The 21,037-nt window shown below is 45.4% G+C and overlaps 1 protein-coding gene across 1 annotated transcript in view; it reads right to left on the bottom strand.

Annotated features, from left to right (window-relative positions):
* Positions 1–15,896: 15,896 nt before the first annotated feature.
* Positions 15,897–21,037, bottom strand: part of LOC144593027 (regulator of G-protein signaling 22-like) — a 69,606-nt gene continuing 64,465 nt past the window's right edge. Inside the window, exons 19-21 of the mRNA XM_078398441.1 lie at positions 19,132–19,293; positions 18,744–18,923; positions 15,897–15,992 (exon numbers count right to left, since the gene is read on the bottom strand). Of these exons, the coding sequence (XP_078254567.1) occupies positions 15,897–15,992; positions 18,744–18,923; positions 19,132–19,293 (438 nt within the window). The remainder of the gene's footprint in view (positions 15,993–18,743; positions 18,924–19,131; positions 19,294–21,037) is intronic.

Consider the following 21,037-nt stretch of genomic DNA (forward strand, 5'->3'; position numbering starts at 1 on the left):
AGGCAGCTGAAAATGCAGGAGCCTATAAAATTATGGTGTGGACAGCCTTGTCAGAAAAGGTGGCTGTGTGACAAATGAAATGAGAGAAGAGCAAAATCAGGTGGAATTCTCTGTCACAGAAGGTAGAGGAGGCCAATTAAACTGGATGTTTTCAAGAGAAAGTTAGATTTAGCCCTTGGGGCTAAAGGAATCAAGGGATATGGGGAAAAAGCAGGAACAGGGTACTGATTGTAGATGATCAGCCATGATCATATTGAATGGGGCGGTACTGGTTTGAATGGCCTACTCCTGCACCCATGTTTCTAAGCCAAAAATGGGCTCGTCGCTAATGGTCCTTGCTTGTCTGCAGGTGCCTGGCCTGTTTGCAGAAGGCTGACTGAGCTGACCAGGACACATGGAGTGTTGCCAGCAAGGATCTGCACAATGTTTACCAGGTCTCTGATGACATGCTGCTGTGGTTTCATTGTTGAGAGGCGGTAATGTGTATGGGAGTCCAGCCTCTAGTCAAACTTGTCAAGGCCTTGTAACAATATTTCCTATTTGTAGTAAAACAGGTTGAGAAAACAATAAAATTCGTACAACAGGGGACTTTCTGAAAACACAATATAAAAGCAAAGATATTTTAGAGCCGTATAAACTACAAATGTGGGCAGAATAGTAGTGCATTTAATAGAGCTGCTGCCTCACAGCTCCAGTGAACCAGTCAATCCTGATCTCTAGTACTGTGTGCGGAGTTTACATATTCTCACTGTGGCCATGTGTGTTTCCTCCAGTTACTCTAGTTTTCTCCCACATCCCAAAAACATGTTGATTGGTAGATTAATTGTCAATTGTAAACTTCCCCTACTTTGAGGTGAGTGGTAGAATCTGATGGGCATTGCGGGGAATGTGGGAAGAACAGGTTACAGGGAAAACTAGCGGGGCAAAGAGGATTGCTCTGAGAGGCAGCAATAGACTTGATAGGCCGAACTGGCTTTCTCTTATGTCAAAAGGTGACATAAAATGAATTTGCACTGAAGTATTATGTTCCATACTGGTAGATGTTGAGGCATTAGCAAAGATGCAGAAAGGAATTATTAACAATTGTCTGATTTTGTCTGATAAAGGGTTGAAAATATCTTCACGTAACTTGAAGACATGACATGGAAATTTCTGAAATGGAATTGGATGAATTATTGGGAAATAAAAAAAACATAGGTAAACAGGGAACAAGCTGGGAGGTGGGACTTACTGGTTTTGCCTAGAACCATTGAGACTCAATGAGACAAATAATGATGTAACTATGCTATGTTATAACTGTACGATGATACCATCAAAGTTTTGCTCACAGATATAATTGTAATATTCACTTCTAATCTCAATCTCATAGATTCCTATTGAAGAATAATGGCCAAGATTTTATTCAATTTCAGCAACTTGTTTAGCTTCTGATCAAACAAGAACCATTAATACTGATGAATCACCAGATGTCTGAATCAAGCTGTCTCTTGCAGTTAATTGAATGTTCTGTGGAGACATGAAAAATATTGTTCAGGTTATGTTCCTCGAAATGGGAATTCTACTTTGACAAGGAACAAATCACTTACACAAGATATTTTTCTTATTTTGGAGAGTGAGAATTCAAAGTGACAGATCTTTCAGATTTATTTGTTTACCTCTAAGTGGACAGGTGCCATACGTTACTCCTTTTCAACTATTCTGCTAGGCAAAGGACTTTGGTAATTTGGTGTGAAGCATGTTGTAAATTGTATACACTACAGGTGATACATGCTGGTGATGGATCTAGTGAGACTTTATGGTGATGGATATGATTCTGATCAAACAGGATATCTTTGTGGGTTGGTGATACACTTGACTGTATGGTATATATTTAACTTACATTGTGCTCCAGCAACATGGCCGATGCCTTGTTTATTGTGGAAAAGCTTGGCAATTCCATATGTTGAATTAATTCCCACTGAAGAATACCTAGCCTTGATCTGTTCTTATGACCACAGTATTTTTAAGGCTGGTGTAATTAAATTCCAAGCCTAGGATGTTAATGGTTAGATGATGGTAAATGATCAGCTGATGATGATGGTAGATGACGGATGATGGTTGATGTTATCAACAGACCACAGCCTGTACGAATTGGCAGCTACAATTATTCCCCGATAACCATCAGTACGGGAGTTCCTCAAGACTGCGTGCTCATCCCCTGCGCTACTCCCTCTATACTCACGACCGAGTAGTCGGACACAGTGCAAACTCAATCATCAAGTTTGCAAACGATGCCACCGTTGTTGGACGAATTACAAATGACAATGTCAGAGTATAGAAGGAAGATTGATCGACTGACTAAACGGTGCCAGTAAAACATCCAGTTCCTCAATATCAGTAAGAGCAAGGAACTGATTGTGGACTTTAGAAGAGGAAGGATGAGGACCCAATAAGCTGTCCATATCCACGGTATGACGGTGAGAGAGTCAAAAGCTTCAAATTCCTGGACGTGCATAATTCCGAAGATCTTTCCTGGATCCAGCACACTGATGCAATTATAAAGAAAGCCCATTCACTTTTCTACTTCCTGAGAAGATTGCAGAGATTGAATATGTCAGAGAGGACTCTCTTGAACCTCCACAGGTGTAGAGTAGAGATCATATTGACTGGCTGCATCACAATCTGGCTCGGAAACTTGAACGCCCAAGAGCGAAGAAGACTGCAAAATGTGGTGAACACTGCCCAGTCCATCATAGGTTCTGACCTCCCCACCATCAAAGGGATTTACAGCAGACGCTGCCTCAAAAAGGCGTCCAGCATCATCAGAAATCCACACCAGTCTGGCCACACACTTATTTCACTCCTGCCACCGGGAAGAAGGTACAGGAGCTTGAAAACTATAACATCCAGGTTCAGGAACAGCTTCCTCCCTACAGCTATCAAGCTATTAAATGCTACAACCTCTAAATAAGTTCTGAACTACATAGACTTGGGGGCATTTGGTGTTGTCTTTTTACACTATATTGTTTTTATGTGTGTGTACTGTATATGTATATGTGTGTATGTATACTGAACTTTTTTTTGTTTTTATATAATTTTTATATTGTTAACAGAGTACAATGTTTACATATTCTGTTTTGCTGCCAGTAAGAATTTCATTGTTCTGTCTGGGACAGACTTGATTAAAATCAGAAGAATTTGGTTTTGTTATGTATGACCATCAGATGAATCTTGTGTAGCACTGATGTTACTTACTCTTGTGTAGCACAAATATAGCATATTGGCTGAAGGAGTGTGGACGCAATGGCTTTATGAGTGTGGACAGGGCGGCACGGTGGCGCAGCGGTAGAGTTGCTGCCTTACAGCGAATGCAGCGCCGGAGACTCAGGTTCGATCCTGACTACGGGCGCCATCTGTATGGAGTTTGTACGTTATCCCCGTGACCTGCGCGGGTTTTCTCCGAGATCGGTTTCCTCCCACACTCCAAAGACGTACAGGTATGTAGGTTAATTGGCTGGGCAAATGTAAAAATGTCCCTAGTATGTGCAGGATAGTGTTAATGTGCGGGGATCGCTGGGCGGCGCGGACCCGGTGGGCCGAAGGGCCTGTTTCCGCGCCGTATCTCTAAATCTAAATCTAAAATGATAAAGGGAAGGTCAACAATGACTTTTAAAGTCTCCCACGTGTTAGATGCGGATTTATCACCATACAGTCACTTCCAATTTACATTCCCCTGTTGCTGCCAAATACTGTTGTATTTAGCCTTCCCCCAATTTCATATTTTAATCCAAGGACCAATCTTATCCTCATCCCAAACTATCTTAAAACTTAACAGAATTATGATCACCGATCCCAATTGGCTTCCTCACTGAAACTTCCTAGTTTAACAGACTACTTTAAAATAAATCCATTGCAGCTACATCCATCTCTCTCTTCACTGTGGCCTTGGCCAGAGTCCAAACAAAGATTAAAGCGAGTCTTTCCTATTCACATGCAAAAGCCAATGAATTCATCAAGCAAAGAAATTAAAGTCATATCTCAATGGGATAATATTGCTGATCCTACAGCTTCTTATCACCCAGAGAGCTAAACATTTCTTCCAAGTAAAATTCTATTTTTTTTAATTTAGTACATTACTCATTACTCCCAATCCAGTCTTTACGTGTGCATCTCGTTTCACTATATAAACTATGAAAATGAGTCTGTACTTCCTGTCACTTACCACCTTGATTTTCTATCCCATTTCAATTCTGATCCTTCTGCTCTTGTCCTTCCACACTTCTACAAGGACACTGAACAATTGGAGCTACTTCTTGCCAATAGACTCCTTACACCTATCACTGAGAATAAAAACTTCAGACCACTTCCACTGCATCTATATTGCCGCCAAGTACAGGGAATGACTGTTTTTAACTATTTATACCTCCTTTGCAGCCACCTTTTATTTCTTTATTTGTCCCATTACACATTTATTTTGATTTGTACCATAATTTCCATGGCCAACCATATTAGTAAAGATAAGCCAATTATCCCCTTTGGTAATTTTCTTTGGACAATGGAATCCAGCATATTGCGTCAGAGATGCTGCCTGCCCGCTGAGTTACTCCAGCATTTTGTCAGAAGAAGGGTCTCGACCCGAAACGTCACCCATTCCTTCTCTCCAGAGATGCTGCCTGGCCCGCTGAGTTACTCCAGCATTTTGTGTCTACCTTCCCTGGATTTGCACTCAACTAAAATAGTTAAATCTCACTTCTTCCGATCACGATGAAAAACGTTGAACTTGAAACATTAACTATTTCCATTGCTTGACCTGCTGAGTGTTTCCAACCGGTTTTGTTTGCAAGCCATTAGGGTCCTTGGTTGGTTTATCACTTCCATCCTTAAAAGACAGCATACCTCCAATGGACCTGGTGCTAGGAATTTATTCATGGTGCTGGCTGCTTCCTTTGCTTTCCTCTTTCTGATTGTTCTTTAAAATGAAACCAAATATTATTTGTAATAAGCAGCAAAGATACAGCAATATGTTGCAATAAAATAATGAACAAATTGAAAACTAGCACTGTTACTTCCATTTGTACCTGTAGAATTTAGTTTATTTTTGGTAGAGATGGAAAATATTTTCAGATCTCCTACATTCATACCTTAATTGGAAATAGAAACATAGAAAATAGGTGCAGGAGGAGGCCATTTGGCCCTTCGAGCCAGCACTACCATTCATTGTGATCATGGCTGATCATCCACAATCAGTAATCCATGCCTGCCTACTCCCCATATCCCTTGATTCCGCTAGCCCCTAGAGCTCTATCTAACTATCTTTTAAATGAACCTAGAAATTATGCCGAGGTCAACAACAACACTATTCTTATGCTAACTGAAGGGGGGCATGTGAAAATTTCTATTGACAATGTTCATTTTACTTTCATATTTATTCATTGGCTGACACTTATTTCCCCATATAACAATCATCTTCACAGTCCCATCATACCGAAGCATGTCAATTATAACAAAAATACGTCATCCTTAATTCCATTCTGGTTTAGAAGTGTCTATCAGTCTTAAGTCACTGTTGGCAGAATGGTCACAGAAATGTAGTCATTGCTTACATGGCGACAATACCATTCCCATTGGCCCACTACCTTCAAATTATGACATGGCTCTATGAGTATACTAACAAATAGTCCTAGGTGCTATAATTCCTTACATTAAACTGTTTGAGTGTTATGGGAATGATTGTGATGCAAACCCTATGGCCCTCACCAGCACCTCCTTGTATAAGAAGCTGCATGCCAGAAATGTACTCTGGCCAGCCTGGCTCTGGACTCCTGCAGCTGAAGGTTTTGAAGTAATGCCATGTCCATTTTGCCTTTTACCTCTTCCATCTGCTCCTTGTGTTTGTCCTTATCCTGGTGATCAGTCTTCTGCTCCACCTCTTCCCTTGATAGTCTACCCTTTATTGTGCATCCTCACAGAATGGCTTTGATCATCTGAGCATTGTGGTATAAGGAAAATCCTGTGTTGGTGAACCATTTGAGTAAATGATTTTCCTCAAAATTAATGAATAGGTCAGGAATTTGAAGGGCAGCTTGAAAAGCAACATGAGCACAGTTTATGAGTGTACATATTTCATAGAAGTCTGCATCTCCAGCAAATACCCATGCCCAGTCTGCTTGAGGATCTGGAATGATAGAAATGTGGATGAAATCTTGTCCAGTTGAGTATGTAGCATTAGCGGGAGGCTGTGAAAAAGCCATTGAAAGAAACAATTTAGTGCCAGGTGGCACAGTAGCACAGCAGTAGAGTGGTTGCCCTACAGAGCCAGAGACCCGGGTTCGATCCTGACTACGGGTGCTTGTCTGTAGGGAGTATGTACATACTCCCTGTGACCTGCGTAAGTTTTCTCTAGGATCTCCAGTTTCCTCCCCTTCCCCAAAGACATACAGGTTTGTAGGTTTGTAGGTTAATTGGCTTGGTATAATTGTAGGAGAGAGAGATAGATCAGCCTCAGGGTTAGGAGAGAGATATAGATCAGCCATGATTGAATGGCGGAGTAGACTTGATGGGCTGAATGGCCTAATTCTGCTCCTATCACTTATGCACCCCTCCCAACCATTCTGAATTTGGCGGAAAGTTTCCGCTTTCTTATTTCATTTCCTCCATTCCAACTTCGCCTCACATTTTTCCGCAAAACAGTCGGTAATTGCAATTTGTCGATTCGGCCGCTAGAGGTCGCTCGGGGTTCCGCGAGAAATCCTCCACGCCTTGGAAGTCTCCCCGAAAATGTGGCACCTCTAGGCTGGGCAAGGCAGCCAATCTCGACCTCATCGGGACTTCCATGGCCAATTTGTCAATTCGGCCGCCAGAGGTTGCTGGGGTTACACGCGAACATCCACCCGCCCTGGAAGTCTCCCCGAAAATGGCACCCAGGCTGGGCAAGGCGGCCAATCTCTACCTCATTGGGACTTCCATGGCCGCTCGGTGGGTTGAATTTGCAACCTGCGGCCGGGGCCCTGGAACTCCAGTCCAGCTGGAGTCAGCACATCTATCCCCATAGCCGACTTCCTTGGCCTGCTGGATAAACCAGCAAAGCTCTGGAACCAAGAGTGCCAGAAAATCAGTGATGGAACGGTAATGAGTAAATATTAAATTTTAGTGCAAGATTATATAACTATATTAATTAATTAAGACGGGGTTAAAATATAAAACACAGCAGAAAAACCAATTACCACCTTTTTGGGCTGATTATTAATTAATGTGGGAATTTTACTTCAACAAGTACTTCCGTATGCTTAGTCGAGTTGCATAAATCAACTCTTCATAACTTAGTCATACATTTTATGACCATTGTTCTTTTATTCAATACCAAGAGAACTGGGATGTGTAAGGAAAAAGCAAAATAGAAAAAACAAAATAAAACAATTTTTTCTTTGTGTTGCAAAAAGTATCTCTGATCAATAACCTTTCTATAAATAGCAGAATATACTCATGGCAGGCCTGACATTGTACATGTAGTCCAAGAACTACAGACTGTTGAAAATAATAGTCATTTTTCACACATGAATGTAGTGCAACTCGTATGCGCATTTGGCGTGCATACCTTTTTTTGCTGAAAAGTTGCATTACGCACCATATTATAAATATGATGTAAAATTCTGAATTTTTACATCAAAATTCTGAATTTTTACATCAAAATTCTGAATTTTTACATCAAAATTCTGAATTTTTACATCAAAATTCTGAATTTGTAAAATCAAATGTCGGGAGGTCTGCTTATGACCTTAATCGGTAAACACTGGTCTAATTGATTACATTTTGTGCTGTACTATTCTATAATTAAGGTTCTATCTTTTATAAGTTAGATATATCACCTCAGATGGTCTCTCTCCAATGTTTTGTTTCTTTCTTCGTCTTTCTTCTATGGAGAGTGGGCTGCTTTCATCAACTATACTACGTCGGAAGTTTATGAAGTCTGCCCACATTTTGATGAGGATATCAAAAATTGCTATCTGTTGAGGGAAATCTCAATACTGTTGTAAACTAGATATTTCCCAGTTACCGAGATATGTGAATTTCCAAATGCCAGATTTTTAAAAAGTAAAATTTGAAAACAATATGCTGTCATTCTGTGCAAGCAGCATTGAATTATCAATAAAAATAAAAGAAAACATCAGAACATGACACTATCACGTACAGCCCACTATCCCTCTGTTATTCGATATGAAATCTTACTTCACTAATATGCTTCAAATTTCCTTAATGACCAAAATTGATTCATTTTATTCTTGAATCTACTAAGCAGTCGCAGACTTCTGGAATCGGGAATTTGAAAGCCTCAAATTGTCAGAGTGAAAATAACGTCTCCCATTTAAATCCCAAATGGATGGCTACTTGTACTTTATTTGCGTGTTCTGGATTCTCCAGCCAAGGGAATTAGATCCTGCACTGATAGAAAAAATATATACATTTGAATAATTTTATGTTATATCATGGAGTTAAACATAACAGCTGAAATTTGGGACAGCAGTTCTGACAGATGTGTATGTTTTGTTCTGGGTGGAAAAAGCTCTTGCTCCTTATGTAAACTGTGCCCTGTCATTTTAGTTTCCTCAACTAGGGGGAAATTTTTCCGAGTATCAGCCTCAGACATGCCCTTCATAACACCGTGTTCATCTGATATGTCTCCCCTCAGCTTCCTCCACTCCAAGGAAAATAAATCCAGCCTTTCCACTCTTTCCTCATAATAGAAATGTTCCTTCCAAGACAGCATCCTGGTGAATGTCCTCTGCATCCTTTCAGTGCCATCGTCCCTCCTATAATTTGATGTGCAGAACTGTAACTACACTCTGCGGCTAAACAATGTTTTATAAAGTTGTACCATAACTTCAGCGGACTCAGTTTCTCTGTTTATACCAACCAGAACTGTCAGTTCTGCTATGATTCCCACATGTAGAACATTAACTCATTTTCTCTCTATCCACAAGCACTGCATGACTTGCTGGACATTTTGCAGCTTTTAGCTCCTTTGTTCATATTCTCTCCCACTAATCACCCTCATTAACCTATCAGCTGGATAACTTCATCAAAAGCTTACTTGACTTCAGAAAGGGAAAATCAAGAGACCATACAGCAGATTTCAATGTTGGCAGTGGAGAGAGTTAGCAGCTCAAATTCCTGGGCGTTAATATCTTGGGTGACCTGTGATTTGCCCAGCACACAGATGTAATTATGAAGAAGATGCCTCTACTATTTAGGAACTTTAAAGCAATTCAGCATGTCACTAAACAAAATTCTACAGGTGCAATGTGGGACGTATCCTGACTGGTTGCATCATGGCCTAGTATGGCATTCCAATGCACAGGACCACAACAAACAGCAGAATGGGTGGACTACATTCATCATGGGCACAGCCCTGCCTCCCATCAAAAGCATCTCCATTACATGCTACCTCAATAAGGGGGCATCTATCAAGAATCTTCACCATCTGATGGCAACTTCAGTCCTTTCCCCTTGCCATTACTTCACAGGGAGTGGGAGTGAAGCTTGACGCAAACCAAGAGATTTGCGTCAAGAAGAGATTTTCCAAACGTAGTTTAATTCGTCGTTTATTGACGTAGTAGTACAAACAGGTCTGTATCTCCCCAAGCTTTCAGCTCTCGTCGCAGGTCTGGTAAGAACTGTATCCCGCCATACTGCCTGTGTCTGACCCCTCCCATCACTGCATCTCCAGATATACTCATTAATTCTTGCTCCTCCCAGTCCATAGATGTATTCATCCCCTAGTGTCCAAAATAATACAGCAAGATATCTAGAAAAAATAATATAATATGCTAAAACAGTCAACACAAACACAAATGGCTCCTATACACCAGCCCCTAATTGTTCTACGTATACAACGAAACAATTACCAACAAACATTAAAAAATGGAGCTATAAAAACTTTATACATAATCACAAAAAAAAATCTGCACTATATGTTGGCATCTAATCTACCAGTAGCTCCTCTAGGTTCAATAGATGTTCGATTGACAGCAGCAGCCTGGCAGCCATTTACATCCCTGCTGTCGTGGTCTCTTATCAGGGGACCATAAATGACCCACCCCAGTAGAATTTTCACACCCACTGCCGCCGCCGACCTCAACCGCCTCCCCGGGGCCGCCACCGCCGACTGCCGAGGCCTACCTGAGGCCGTCACCACCGACCTCCACCGCCTCCCCGGGGCCTCTGCCGCCGCCGCCGACCTCCACCACCTCCCCGGGGCCGCCACTGCCGAGGCCTACATGAGGCCGTCACCACCGACCTCCACCGACTCCCCGGGGCCGCCGCCGCCGACCTCCACCACTTCCCCGGGGCCGCTGACTGCCGAGGACTACCTGAGGCCGTCACCACCGACCTCCACCGCCTCCCCGGGGCCTCTGCCGCCACCGACGACCTCCACCACCTCCCCGGGGCCGCCACCGCCGACTGCCGAGGCCTACCTGAGGCCGTCACCACCGACCTCCACCGACTCCCCGGGGCCGCCGCCGCCGACCTCCACCACTTCCCCGGAGCCGCTGACTGCCGAGGCCTACCTGAGGCCGTCACCACCGACCTCCACCACTTCCCCGGGGCCGCTGCCAGTCGCCGCCGACCTCCACCACCTCCCCGGGGCCGCTGATTGCCGAGGCTTACCTGAGGCTGCCGTCGCCGACCTCCACCGCCTCCCCGGGGCCGCCGACGACCGAGGCCTCTGCACCGCCGCTGCCGCCCACGTCCTTCCCGACCCCTTCACCGCTGCCGCCGACCTTCCCGACTCCTTCACCGCCGCCCACGCCCTCCCCGGCCGTCCGCTGACCGAGCCGACCGCCACTTACCCGGACTCCAGGTCCCCGCGGGCCTCCCCCAGCGACCGTGTCGACCCGCACCGCTCCACCGCCCAGCAGCAGGTCACAGCCGTCGCTGTCCCCGGCCCCCGGGACCAACAACACGCTGCTGCTCCACCCGGCCCACACACACCGCGCTGGGCCCACAGACACCGCGCTGGGCCCACAGACACCGCGCTGGGCCCACACACACCGCGCTGGGCCCACAGACACCGCGCTGGGCCCACAGACACCGCGCTGGGCCCACAGACACCGCGCTGGGCCCACAGACACCGCGCTGGGCCCACAGACACCGCGCTGGGCCCACAGACACCGCGCTGGGCCCACACACACCGCGCTGGGCCCACACACACCGCGCTGGGCCCACAGACACCGCGCTGGGCCCACACACACCGCGCTGGGCCCACACACACCGCGCTGGGCCCACAGACACCGCGCTGGGCCCACACACACCACGCTGGGCCCACACACACCGCGCTGGGCCCACAGCCCCCACCAGGCAGAGCCCCTCAGCACTGCTGGGTCCTACTGCCCACCCTCTACTACAGGTAACTGCAGCAGGGGTTCCACTGGGTCTCCTCCTTCCCCCTCCAGCCAGGCAACCCCCAGTACTCCCCACATTGGTCCTCATGCCCCCCTCTGCCCTGCTAACCCACCACCCCCCCACCATACATCCCCTCCCCCTCCACCTGCCCCCCTGCCTCCATCCGAGCCCAACCCCCACCATTGCCGGGTGTTCACCATCCCCCCTGACCTCCCCCTTTCAGACACCGAACGGTCGGTCCTCAGCAGAGGCCTTACCTTTGTTCCCCTCGCCCCCACATCAACGAGTTCCGCGTCCGCCATGACGTGGAGCTCTTCTTCCGCCGCCTCCACCTCCGAGCCTTTTTCCATGGGAAGGAGTCCCCACCCCCCACTGATGACCCCTTCTCCCGTCTCCAATGGACCCCCTCCTCTTGGACCCCCCCGTTTGGCCAACTACCATCACTAGAACTATTTATCTCCAACTGCCGGCGTGACATCAGCCGCCTCAAATTTTCCACTCCCCTGACTAACTCTAACCTCTCCCCTCCTGAACGTGCAGCCCTCCACTCACTCTGCAACAACCCGGACTTAATCATTAAACCCGCTGACAAGGGAGGGGCTGTGGTAGTCTGGCGTGCTGACCTCTACCGGACCGAGGCCAGACGACAACTATCAGACACCTCTTCCTACCAATCCCTGGACCATGACCCCACCGATAAACACCAGACCTTTATCAGCAGCACCATCACTGACCTCATCATCTCCGGCGATCTACCCCCCAGTGCCTCCAATCTGATAGTTCCCCAGCCCCGCACGGCCCGATTCTACCTCCTACCCAAAATCCACAAACATAACTGTCCCGGCAGACCCATTGTCTCTGCCTGCTCATGCCCCACCGAACTTATCTCTACCTACCTCGACTCCATCCTATCCCCCCTGGTTAAATCCCTCCCCACCTATGTCCAAGACACCTCACACGCTCTCCATCTCCTTGATAACTTCCGGTTCCCAGGCCCCCACTCCCTCATCTTCACCATGGATGTCCAGTCACTCTACACTTCCATCCCCCACAAGGATGGTCTCGAAGCCCTCCGTTTCTTCCTCGACCGTAGAACCAGCCAATCCCCATCGACCAACACTCTCCTCCGCCTGGCAGAGCTGGTTCTTACCCTCAACAACTTCTCCTTTGACTACTCCCACTTCCTCCAAACCAGAGGCGTAGCTATGGGCACTCGCATGGGCCCTAGCTACGCCTGCCTCTTTGTCGGGTACGTCGAACAATCCCTGTTCCAGACGTACACTGGCCCCATCCCCGAACTCTACTTCCTCTACATCGACGACTGCATTGGTGCTACCTCTTGCACCCATGCAGAACTCACTGACTTCATACACTTCAATTTCCATCCTGCCCTTAAATATACCTGGACTATCTCTGACATCTCCCCCCCGTTTCTGGACCTCACCATCTCCATCACAGGAGACAGACTAGTGACGGACATTTACTATAAACCCACTGACTCGCACAGCTATCTGGACTACACTTCTTCCCACTCGGTCCCCTGCAAAAAGTCTATCCCCTACTCCCAATTCCTCTGTCTACGCCGCATCTGCGCCCGGGATGAGGTGTTTCACACTAGGGCTTCCGAGATGTCTTCGTTCTGCAGAAAACGGGGCTTCCCCTCCTCCATTATAGATGAGGCTCTCACTAGGGTCTCTTCTACATCCCGCAGCTCCGCTCTTGCTCCCCCGCCCCCCACTCGCAACAAGGACAGAATCCCCCTCGTTCTCACCTTCCACCCCACCAGCCAGCGGATCCAACATATCATCCACCAACATTTCCGTCACCTACAACGGGACCCCACCACTGTCCATATCTTCCCATCCCCTCCCCTCTCTGCGTTCTCTCCGTAACTCCCTGGTCCACTCGTCCCTTCCTACCCAAACCACCCCAACCCCGGGCACTTTCCCCTGCAACCGCACGAGATGCAACACCTGTCCCTTTACCTCCCCCCTCAACTCCATCCAAGGACCCAAACAGTCTTTCCAGGTGAGACAAAGGTTCACCTGCACCTCCTCCAACCTCATCTATTGCATCCGCTGCTCTAGACAGTCTCTCTGTCTTTTTTTTGTTTTTTGTCTATTGTCATCGTTTAATGTACGTTTTGTTCTATTTTTAACTCTGTATATGTTGGGGGGGTGGGGGAAACATTTTTTTTCTAATCTCCTCCTCAACGGAGATGCGACCTTTACCGTGTTGTGTCTCCATTCGCGCTACGGCCTAACATCGTGGAGTCGGCGGCCTCCAGCTGGGATCGACCTTGAAGACTCCGGTCGCAGGGCCTGGACTTACCATCTCGGAGGCTTCAGCCGTGGGCCCTGCAGACCGCAACATCGGGAGTTCGCAGGTCCCTGGCTGGCGACCGGCTTTCGGGAGCTCCAGCCGTAGCAGCTTTGACCGCCCCGGAGCGCGAGGTACGATCGACCCGCTCGCAGGCCCCTCATCGCCCTGCGTGGCCTGGCCGCGGCACTTTCCATCGCCCGGTGGGGGCTCAGGACCTTCATCGGCCCGCTCGGCTCGGCTCGGCCCTCGGACTTTCCATCGCCCGGTGGGGGCTTCAAAAGTTGGGAGCCTCGATCGCCTCGTGGCTCCACGGGAGAAGAATGAGGAGGAGATAATGACTTTTCTTTGCCTTCCATCACAGTGAGGGTGTGCCTGGAGCAATCACTGTGATGGCTGTTTGTGTTAAAAATTGTATCTGTGTGTCCTGTGCTTTTTGTTGTCTACTGCCGGACCCTGACGTGAGAGGACGCTGGCGCTGTTTGTTCGCCGCTTCTCCGTCAGGATAGTTTGTCTGTTTGTCTTTATGTTATGACTGTTTTTGTAAAGCGCTTTGAGCTCCTGGTAAAGTGCTATATAAAATAAATGCTTATTATTATTATTATTATTATAGATGTCAACTTATTTACATCGGCGAAACCAAGCGCAGGCTCGGCGATCGCTTCGCTGAACACCTGCGCTCGGTCCGCATTAACAAAACTGATCTCCCGGTGGCCGAGCACTTTAACTCCCCCTCCCATTCCCAGTCTGACCTTAATGTCATGGGCCTCCTCCAGTGCCATAGTGAGGCCCACCGGAAATTGGAGGAACAGCACCTCATATTTCGCCTGGGCAGTTTGCAGCTCGGTGGTATGAGTGTCGACTTCTCCAACTTTAGATAGCTCCTCTTCCCCTCCTCCTTCCCAGATCTCCCTATCTTCCTGTCTCCACCTATATCCTTCCTTTGTCCCACCCCCCTGACATCAGTCTGAAGAAGGGTCTCGACCCGAAACGTCACCCATTCCTTCTCTCCCGAGATGCTGCCCGACCTGCTGAGTTACTCCAGCATTTTGTGAATAAATAGAATTTTCACAGCGTATGGTCCATCCCCTTGACTGTTGACCAGCTCCCAAGGTTCCAATATCTTTGAAGCATTTGTCCTGATGAATAGGTCAATGCCAGAGCCTATTTCAGGAACCTTGATATCCTTCAAGTAAGGCCATTGTTTCAGGTCTTCATGTCTGGGAATGTTTAGCTGAGAAACAGGCATGGTCTTATGTGTCAACACATCCGATAGTTGAATAAAATCGTCTTTGTCCAGACTAGATATTTCCAAACCTGAGATAAGATGACTGGTCACAGGCTTCACGGTTCATGGTATGCACGAGAATTTTGGTCTTTGGTCCTACAATGTTCAGCCTTCTCATCAAACGTTCTGTGCAGAAGGTAGATGAATTTCCATGATCCAAAAATGTGTATGTTTGCAACACTGTGCTCCTCTTGTGGCTCTTTACTTGTACTGGTACAATGGAGAAGATGCAGGTTTCATCACCGGCCCCAATATGCCCACACATTTGAGATAAGAGAACAGCATCACTCGCAATTGGCTTTTCATTCTGTTCTGTACGTTCTGGTTTATTTTCTTTGTCCTTTTGTTCAATGTGAAGTATTTCAGGATGATTTTGGTTGTACACATCACAAGCCAAACGACTCTTGCGGTCTTTGCTCATGTGACCTATTTTCAAACATCCAAAACAGACTCCCTTCTCCTTTAAGAAGCCTATCTTTTCTTTGTGTTCCTTCTTCTTGATCTGTGGACACCACCCTAGTGTGTGACCACTTTTGTTACGAACAAACAAGAACCTTGTGGCTTGGCAGTAGGTACGCCTCTTTTCATTCCTCTCAGTTGCTGCTTTTCTCTTGCCTTAGCAAAAGTAGAGCCTTTGACAGTTGCAACTGGCTGAGCTTCCTGGATGTTCCCAAAAAGTGGAACTGATGGTATCTTCACTTGTGCCCTGATCTTTTCAAGGAACAATTCCCAGCCTTTCAATTGTTCATCGTCTTTTCTGTTCTATCTTCTCAGTTGTTCTTCTTTTATTTTCAACTGTCTTCTCTTCTGTTCTTCTTCTTCCTCAATCCATGCTGGCTTTTCAGGAGGGCAACCAATTTCATGACAGCAGAGAACATTGAAGGTGCACATGAAGAAAAACCTTTTTCCTTTACGGAATCCTTTCTGATGTCGCCACCTTGTGGCTGAACATCAGATCTAACCACAGACATATTTGTACATAAGACGCGTTGACGTAAAGTCGTATCTTCACAAGAATTCAAAACAAACTGATATCTTGTGATTCTCAAGGTCATAGAAAAAAGGTGCAGGAGGAAGCCATTCGGCCCTTTGAGCCAGCACCGCAAGACTTCTTTGTTCTCAGCATTCCATGGTTACAGCAGTCATTTTCCAATACAGCTTCTGATATACAGCTTTTCCAATAAAGCTTAATGCTGTACTCACTTTTTCTGCGCGAAGGCTTTCGAAGTTTCCAATCTCCATTAGTCAGATTAGCACAGGTAGCGACCCTGTCCGGTCTGTGGAATTTGGCTTCAAGGCTTGTGAAATAAAACAATCTTTGTTCCGTGCAGTCGATTCACAAGCTCCAGTCTCACTCATAGTCAATTCTTACTTTTAATGGCTCTTTAGAGGTAGTTCTTACTTTAAACACTCATAGAGGGTAGTTCTTACTTTAATGTGATGGTAACTTCAGTCCTTTCCAATAAAGTCCTTTCCGCTTGCCATAGCTTCACAGAGAGTGGGAGTGAAGCTTGACGTAAATCAATGAAGAGATTTTTCAAACGTAATTAGTCGTTTATTGAAGTAGTAGTAAAAACAGGTCTGTATCTCCCCAAGCTTTCAGCTCTCGTCCCAGGTCTGATAAGAACTGTATTTCGCCATACTCCCTGTGTCTGACCCCTCCCGTCTCTGCATCTCCAGATATACTCCTTAATTCTGGCTCCTCCCAGGCCATATATGTATTCATCTCACGACAGCCCCCTAGTGTCCAAAATAATACAGCAAGATATCTAGACAAAATAATATAATATGCTAAAACAGTCAGCACAAACACAAATGGCTCCTACATGGGTCATGCTGACATCTTGCTGCTACCATCGGGCAGTAGATACATAAACCTGAACTATGTTATCATGTTCAGGAACAACTACCTTTCTACAACATTCAGGGTCGTTGAAGCCACCTGCACAACTTTAATCCTACCACGGCGATGAACACTATGGATCACACCGAGCACAAAATTGGACGTATTCTCAGTGTGTATTTCTGAACTAATGTCTTGGTTTTTTTTGCACAGTATTTGCCTTTTCACTCTCTTGTTGAATTTATGTGTAATTTATGTAGAACCTATTTTTGTGTGTTGTCAAAGTTTATGTGCCTGTGATGCTACTGCAAGCATGGTTTCCGCAGCAACCCTGGATGATCTCACCCCATCAGATTTATTTATTTTGCCCTATCCGTTCTCCCCATTGTTCTTTCTGCACTTCACCTTCTCTGTTCTGATTAAGTATCTTTGACCTGGCTATTTCTCTTTTCACAGATATTGAATGACCTGTTGAGTGTTTCCAGCATTTTGTTATTTCAATTTTTCATATCAGTAGTTTAGTTTTCATTTTCTGGGAAGTGGAATCAACCTGAAATTCATTTTTGGTCGTCTGTAATTTATGATTATATTTGCTTTCTCTGCAATGGTGGGGGGGGAGTTGGAATTAAAGGAACAATTAGTGACTACAGTGATCCTACTCTGATTGGTTTCATGACTGCCTTTAAAACAGCACATGCCCTGATGGACATGCCACCTTCCTTGCAGGCTTGGAAACATAGTCATCAAAGAAATACCTCAAAACACATTTCAGGAAGTCCTCGCCTTCTTTGGCATTTGCTCTATCAGTATTTCAATTAATACTAAGGTAACTGAAATCCTTCACCATTATTCACCAACCCCACCTCCATTATTTGGTGGCCTCTTGAATATCCCAGTGCTTAAATTTTAGCAAATGGATCCTGTATTTGACCTCTCAATGATATACTTACACTCAAATTCTCTAATATGTTCTTTCTTCATACTGGCACCCCGTTACTTTGACTACTTCCCTATTATTTCTGGACTTTATCCTGGAACACTAAAATTCCAGTTTGAGTCATGCTTCAGTATAATTGTTACATCATAAAGCATAGAACAGTACAGCATAGGAACAGCCCTTCGGATAACAATGGCCACGTGGAACATGATGGTGGTACACGCATGACAGTAAACTAACCTTCTCTGCCTGTACATGGTCCACATCACTCCATTTCATGCAAAGATCATCTATGTACTAAAACTCTTGTTTGTTTGTTTGTTCCTGAACTACAGCCAAAATGGTACACAATAGCGCGACAATTTTAGGCCCACCTTACTCACCGTTGTCCCTTTGGTGCTCATGGAAGAAGTTTAATTGAAATCAGTGTTATATTTTTAAAGTTACATTTTAAAGTTTAAATCTATCTCCTTGGGAGGGAGGGACGGAGGGAGGATAAGAGGGGTTGAGAGGGATGGAGTAGGGGGGAGGGGAGGGGGAGAGGGGAAGGGGAGGGGGAAGGGGAGGGGGGGTTGAGGGGGATGGAGTGGGGAGGGGGAAGGGAACAGGGGGGGGAGGGGGGATGCTGCACCAATGCAGGAGAGGTTTGGGCCCAATGGGTCCACTTGGTCTAGTTTTCTTATAAAGATAGTTACACTTGCACATCAACTGCCTTTTTTTAAGCACAATTGTGTGTTTACATACATGTAAAGTATACCCATTTTGGGATTACTCATAGTCTCAATTTACTCTGAACATAACTTTCTTCTCTAATGCATCTTTATGCACCCTATTTCTTATATATGCTGATCTCCAATCACTTTCCAATTTAAAAAAATCCCATCTTAATGACATTCATGAACCTTCTCAGCAGAACAGTAGCAGGTAGCTATAGGGCTATCTTATTGATCTCATTCGCAACCTTTTTCTTCACATACCTGTGCTTCTCTGAAAATATATATTCCCTGTTTCTGCCTTTCATTTATAATTTTATATGCGCATTCTGGTGGAATGTTAACTTGCAAAGCTGGTGGAATGTTGGAATTGATGAAACAATTAATGATGGCAGTGATCTTATTCTGAATGTTTTCATCACTGGCTTTGGAATGGCACATGTCCTGAGGGAAAATGAATCCAGATGAAGGGTTTGTATTCTTTTTGCTGCTATATAGATTACAGAGAATAGTATTCATTCAGATAAATACACTCAGACACGCACATATGCACACACACACACACACACACACATACGCACGCACATGAATGATTCACGTAAAAGCAAGAGGTTTTGAATTATTGTTTTTTATGTTACTACACTTAAATTACCTTATATTTTTGAATCTCGATCCAGAAAATCACATTATTCTCCATTAAATCTCCTTTGAGTGACACAAACTGTCGAAATTGGAGAGTTGTTACTGGATTTAGCAAGGCTTTACGAAAGGCAATGATTTCTTTTGTTGTGGAAATTATTTTATTATCCGAAAGCTGTTGGGAAAATAATGTTTTAGAATCCTTTACATCAGCCACAATTCACACATATTAGAAGACAACTGATCAAGATAATTATGCAATTTTGGATAAACTTCTTTGCTGTCTATGATACCACCCACTTAGGTGTCTTCTACAAATTTACTTATCATGCCTTCTACATTCTCACCCAGATCATTGATATAAACCACAAACAGCAATGGGCTCAGGACTGATCCCTGAGGCACACCACCAGGCACAGGCCTCCAGTCTGAAAACCTTCTATCATTTCCCACTGCTTCCTTCCATGAAGCCAATTCTCTATCCAGATGGTGATCTCTCAAATCCCATGCATCTAAACTACCAGAGCAGCCTACCATGCAGAACCTTTTCAAAGCCCTTGCTGAAATCTTTATAGACAACATCTACAACTATGCTTTCATCAACCTTTTTGATTACTTCTTCATGAAACTCAATCAGATTCATAAGATACGATCTCACACGTACAAAACCATGCTGACAATCCCTAATCATCCCCTTTCTCTTGAAAAGCATGAGAGGATAGACACAAAATGCTGGAATAACTCAGCGGGTCAGGCAGCATCTCTGGATAGAAGGAATGGGTGACGTTTTCGATCAAGACCCTTCAGTGAGAGTCAGGGGAGAGGGAGACACAGAGATATGGAAGGGTAAGGTGTGAAAATGAGACATCAAAGGGGCTGGAGATCAAGGAAAATGTAGAATAGATCAGTTAGCTTGGGGAAAATGACAACGATGCGTACAAAGGTAAAAATTTAATCAGGAGGACACAGAAAGGTTGAATAACTAGGTTGGGGGAGGGATGGAGATGGGGAAAGCATGGGTTACTTGAAGTTAGAGAAGTCAATATTCATATCGCTGAGTTGAAAGCTGCCCAAGTGAAATTTGAGGTGCTGTTCCTCCAATTTGCATTGGGCTTCACTCTGACAGTGGAGGAGGCCCCACTCTGAAAGGTCAGTATGGGAATGGGAATGGGAGGGAGAGTTAAAGTGCTTTGCAACCAGGAGATCATGTAGGTTTAGGCAGACTGAGGGAAGGGCATATATATCCTATGCCTCAGAATACTCTCCAGTAACTTATCTATCACATACTTTAAGCTCACTGACCAGAAGTCATCTGTCTACTCCCTTTCCTCGTCGACACCAACCTACTCTCTTCCTGTACTTTAAGTGTGACCACCTCATCAATTCCTCTCTCCCTCTCTTTCCCTCTCTCCCTCTCTCTCTCCCCCTCTCTCCCCCTCCTTCTTCCCCCCCTCTTACGATATGGGGGGGATGAGGGGGGATTGAGTGAGGAGAAGGAGGGGGGGTGGGGAGGGGAGGTGTTACACCAATGCAGGAGAAGTTTGGCCCAAACGGGTCCCCCTTTTCTAGTATATAATAAATCTAAACATTCAAAAAGGCTTGTTTTATTAGCTCAGAGCAAATAGCTTCTAACATCTATTTCTGAGTAGCGATTTTGAAATCATTTCAGCTTTCTAAGTGTCAGTGTGTTTGCCAATTTCAAACAAAAATAGGTATTAATCAACAGGCTTAATTAGGAAGCCAGTGACTCACACAAAATTTCTTCTGATACAATATGTAGGGAGTTCATGGGTATTATGAGAGAAATAAAATGCATTGATAAACTCAAATTTCTTTAGCATAAACGGCATCCCTGCATTACCTTTGTACACAACCCAAGAAAAGCTGGCCAGTTATTTCCTAGCAGTAGTCTGCAGATG

Source organism: Rhinoraja longicauda, chromosome 4 (genome assembly GCF_053455715.1).
Source record: "Rhinoraja longicauda isolate Sanriku21f chromosome 4, sRhiLon1.1, whole genome shotgun sequence".
Lineage (NCBI taxonomy): Eukaryota > Metazoa > Chordata > Chondrichthyes > Rajiformes > Arhynchobatidae > Rhinoraja > Rhinoraja longicauda.